The sequence below is a fragment of the Aptenodytes forsteri genome, unplaced genomic scaffold (assembly GCF_000699145.1).
Source record: "Aptenodytes forsteri isolate BGI_AS27 unplaced genomic scaffold, ASM69914v1 Scaffold14, whole genome shotgun sequence".
Classification (NCBI taxonomy): domain Eukaryota; kingdom Metazoa; phylum Chordata; class Aves; order Sphenisciformes; family Spheniscidae; genus Aptenodytes; species Aptenodytes forsteri.
In genome coordinates this window covers 2,073,695-2,078,378 of record NW_008794457.1, presented here as the reverse complement: position 1 = coordinate 2,078,378, position 4,684 = coordinate 2,073,695, and the positions used below count along the sequence as shown (strand labels likewise).

The 4,684-nt window shown below is 62.1% G+C and overlaps 1 protein-coding gene across 1 annotated transcript in view; it reads right to left on the bottom strand.

The window, feature by feature from the left end:
- Positions 1 to 4,684, bottom strand: part of LOC103908466 (hydrocephalus-inducing protein homolog) — a 147,677-nt gene that overhangs the window by 5,249 nt on the left and 137,744 nt on the right. The window contains exons 80-81 of the mRNA XM_009290851.1: positions 1,415 to 1,589; positions 549 to 667 (exon numbers count right to left, since the gene is read on the bottom strand). Of these exons, the coding sequence (XP_009289126.1) occupies positions 549 to 667; positions 1,415 to 1,589 (294 nt within the window). The remainder of the gene's footprint in view (positions 1 to 548; positions 668 to 1,414; positions 1,590 to 4,684) is intronic.

Sequence of the window (4,684 nt, the reverse complement as noted above, 5' to 3'; positions counted from 1 at the left end):
CCCGGGCCTGCGGGGATGGCACGGAGGCGATACCGAGCGCTCCCGTCCCCCAGGAGAAACGCCGGCGCGCGCCGGGAAGGGAGCCCGAGCGCGTTATTAAGCTGCTTTCATATGGAAAGCTACTCAGGGAGACTCGGGGTTTGCCCGCACATGAAAATAATCATTCTGCTCCAGGCAGACGGTGAGCTCACCGGGAACCGCACCGTGCCGGGCGCTGCCTGCTCATCAGGCCAGGAGGCCAAAGCCTTCATCTTCCTGGGAGGAAGAGGATGCTGAGGAGCCTCCCCTCCCGGGCAGGGGAAGGTCAGCGCTCAGCCAGCGCGCGCTTTCCTCTTTCTACGCCGCAAAAAATAAGGATGACACAAGGGGAAGGGAGCTGGCGCGCGCCCAGCACAGGCTGCCCTGCCCCTCTCATCGCGGGGACGCCGCCCCAGTAATGATGGGCTGCAGGCAGGAGGCTGGGCTGGCCCGCAGGGTGACCTTGGTGGCCACAGAGGGACCACGGGCCAGCCCGGGCACCGGCCTCGCAGAAAACTCCCAAAGGATACAATTTCTGGATGAGGTCGTAGGCATGCTTGTAGTTCTGGGTAAGGAAGCAGAGGGACACGGTTGTCACGGGGTTGTGACACCAGGACCGGTACAGGCAGCAGAAGAGGTTACGGCTTTCCTGGGGAAAGAGGGAGCCATCGGGGTTGGATCACCAGTGGAAGCAAGGACGTGGCACGGAGAGCCCCGGGTCCCCGGCACCAACCCGCAGGGCTGGCAAGTGCCACCGAGACACGAAGCGATGTTCCTGGACCCACCAAGTCCACCTGGCACTGGCATGAGCCCACCAGCCTCAGGAGATGGAGACCAGGCGGGTTTTGGGGTGGCAGCATGACAGGGTGGCCCTCGGGGGTGCTGTGCCCACCGCAGGACGAGGGGCTGGAGGACAGTGGTGGTCCCACCCAAGGGGATACCACTGCATTGCTGGCCTTCGGCATGAGGAGGAGGAGAAGTCTTCCTCCCTCTCCCCGCCTTGCTTGGATGTCGCTGGTGCTGGTGGCAGCTGCTTGGCAAACCCCGTGGGCGTGTTCCCGGCAGGGACAGCTGAGGGACCGGGGGGCTCTGCTCCCGCTGCCACCTGTCCCCTGGCCCGTGTCAGGGCGGAGGGAGGGACGCGGCAGCTGCTCGAGGGCTTGGGGAGCCTGTTCCCATCCCAGGGGAGAAAAGCAAGAGTTGGGCACGTCCTCCAAGCCCCCCTCAACTCCTGAAGGGAGGAGGAATGAAGGGGCCACCCCGGGCACCCGAGCTCCAGCCCTGGGACCTGCCAGGCGGGGACCGAGCACCAAGACACGTCCCCACATGGCTGCCAGGTCCCCGCCACCCCCATTACGTCCCATCCAGTGGCTGAGCCTGCTCCTGCTGCCCATACCGGGGTCTTCAGGTCCTTCAGTTGGTTCCTCAGCTGGAAGAGCTCAGAGGACGTCAGCAGAATGGTGTTCAGGGTGTGGACCATGGTAGAGGCGAACTTGAGGTCCTCTTCCCGAAGCAGTATGTCTGCCATGGAGTGGAAGATGTTTTCTGCGTTCAGAAGTAGACAAAGCTGCCTGCGTATCACAGAGGAGAGAAACCAGGGGGGGGAAGGATGGTTAATGAGCGCAGACGAGACCCTCCCTGAGCCCGCACATCACCCCCTTCCTGCAGAGAGGACCAGGGATGACAGATACGGGCACACCAGAGGCTGGGCGAGTGTGGTGGCACCAGAGCGGAGCCGGTGTGGGGTGATACCAGGCTCTGCATTTGGAGGGTGCAGCTATTCACACCAGGGGAAAGCCAAAAACAATAGCTGGGCTAAGACACATCCCCGGTCGTGCTGCTCTGGGACCTCGCCAGCACCCACCACTGCGGCTTGCTGCCACCTCAAGCTTCCCGGTGACCTCCGTGGAGAGGTTTCAGCGTCGCTTTCCACCGTGACAACTGCAGGGAGCGTGCAGCAGCGCGGTTACAGACGGCGTGCGATGGCCCAGTCAGACCAGTATCCCCCCGACACCAGGGAACTGGTAGGGAGCGAGCGTGGCCACCGGGACAAGCTGCTCCCTCCCGGTGCTGTGCAACCCGGGAGCCCCCGAGCCAGAGACTGCCTTTCCCTCTACAGCCACCCTTTCTTCCAGTAACCTGCCCTGTTGCTCTTTGAACTCCTCCATGCTCCGGCTCCCAGGAAATCTGGTGCCGAGGGGCTCCGGAGCTCCAGCCGGCGAAGCTGGAAGATGCCTCTGCTCTGTCGGACACCCCGCCGGCAGCGCTCTCCTCAAAACACGGCGTAGCCGGCGTCGCAGCCCACGCCGATCCGCCTGGTCGGGCCCGGCAGGTCACAGCAGGAATGTTCTGCTTAACAACCTTGGGGCATTCTCAAGATTTTCAACATTTTAGACCAGAAACCAAAAACCAGATTTTTTTTTTTCTTTTTTTCTTCCCCGTTTGTTTGGATTTGGGGATTTCCTGTTTTTCCTCCAGGCTCCTGCCTTCTTGGGCAGTTTGTCTGAGGACACCTGAAACGCTGCCCAGCGCCGGCTCAGCTCTCCGGTGCCCACATCGGGGAGACCCGGGGGAGCCCCCCCAGCCCCCCCCAGCTTCTCCTGAAACTGGGATACTTCCCAGGTCCCCACATCTCCCCCACGGGCTGACGGGGAACCCCGGTACTGGGGGAGATGCTGGCATCCCCCAGAGCATCTCTGCTTTCCCCCGACTCCTACCAAGCACTGTTCCCCACCAGATAATCTCAGCTGACAACCAAATCTCCCCCCCCCCGGAGGCATCTCAGAAGGGTTCAGGAGGCAAAACAAGGAGCACCCGCTTCGGCAGCTGGGTGGGAGGCATTCACTAGCTGCTCGGCGGGTCTCGGTTTGGCCGGGAGGTGGGAGGCACACCTGAACCCCCCGGGGCCACGTTTTTACCTCCTAGGGTGAGGAAGAGGAGGGAGGCAAGTTTCCAGGTCCTGTCCCCGTGGGGAAGGACCGGTGGAAGACTATATGGCTACAGGAAGACACCGAAGACCATACCCTAAAGCCTGGTGGTTTAGGGACACAGGAGGTGGAGGGGGAATGAAGAAATGGATTTTCCTTCCCAACGCGTGGAGGAAGAAACCCCCCATCTTCCTCCCAATTCTGCCAAGCAACCCGTCCCCTCCTCGCCCAGCCCCGGCTCCTCTCCATCGGCAGCTCCCGCATCCCATGTGGCCGCCGCCGGACAATGAGATGCTCTGTGCGGGCTTTTACGTAACCCAACCCGGCGATCGCCCCGGACCCCGTTAAAATGGAACGGGCCGTGATAAATAAGCTCATTTATCCCAATTATTCTTACGTAACCGGCTGCATTCATGGGGATGAAAACGCTTCCCCGATTTCTCGCCGCTTGGACGTGGGCTGGCTGGAGGAGGGAGAGCGATGGGAAAGTGAAGCATCGAGGGAGGGAAGGGGAAGGCAGAGGCTTTTAGTCCTGCCTGATGGAGCCAAAAGCAAATCAATAGCTCAGCATTGCAGACAGGATCCGGTCATCGCCAGCTGCGGCAAAGCAAGCCCAGCCTGGGCAGGTCCAAGCCCAGCCCAGGAGTGAGCTGGCTCCATCCTACCCTTCTCCAGTAAGAGGGGATGACTGGATGCCCCATCCTTGCCGAGCTTCCTCCAGCAGTCGTGCCGGAGTGGGTGCCGGGCACTCGGACCGTGAAGCGGGATGATTTACTGTGCCCAAAGAGGGGACGGGTCCTCCAGGGAGAAACACCGGGATAGTTTTATCCCCAATTGCAAAGTGCCCGGTGTGCTGGTACAGCCGGGGGCCAGCTCTTCTGCACCGCTGCCGGCTGCTCGGAGCCGGCAAGGAGCTGGCGTTTTACACCTTCCAGGCAGAAAGGCTATAAAAAGAGCTCAAACAAGCTCAACCAAACCAAAAACAGTGCCGGCAAGTGTCGAGGGCAATTCAGCAACCTCCGGAACTGCCCTCGTCCGCCCACAGCAAGGACGCCGGTCGGGTCCCCGCTCCGACGTTCCTCCGTGGAAAAGGAGGGCTCTCGCTTTCCATAAATAGGAGCTCTGACATTTGGCTGGCTAACGCCGTGCTCCCAGCGAGCGGGGGGCTGAACGCGAACCGCTTTCTAATTTCAGGCCTGGTTTAGATTAGCGGGGAAGGGTTGGGTTTGTTCCCCCTCCTTTCGGTGGCACTGGGAAACTGGAAACCGTCGGGGTGTTAAAGGAGCAGCCGTGCCGAGTCCATCCCCCGGCTCCGAAGCTGTGCCACCCCCTGGGGATGCCGCCCCATCAGGGTGCCCACCCCCTCCAGCTGCCCCCAGGTAGGGGGTCTCTGGGAACCACCAGCAGAATGAGTTTGCCGGTGCTCAGCAGCTTGTCCTGATGCATCCGGAGACCCCAAACTCCCCTTCTGAAGCCCAAAAGTGGTCCCCAAAGGAGGGGACAACTGGCCAGCCGCGCAGCTGCCAGCCTCCATGACAGCAGCCAGCAGCTGAGCCTGACTGCCAGCGCCGGGCGGCTGCTGGTGGGACAGGAGGGGTCCCCCGGAGCCGATCCCCCGGGAGGCTTCGCTGGCACGAGGGGAACGCGAGGCTGGCTGGGAGGAGGCAGGGCACGGGGCCGTACAGGGGACAGGTGGCTCCAAACTAACCAGGCAGCAGCCGAGATGCCGGAGGGGTGGC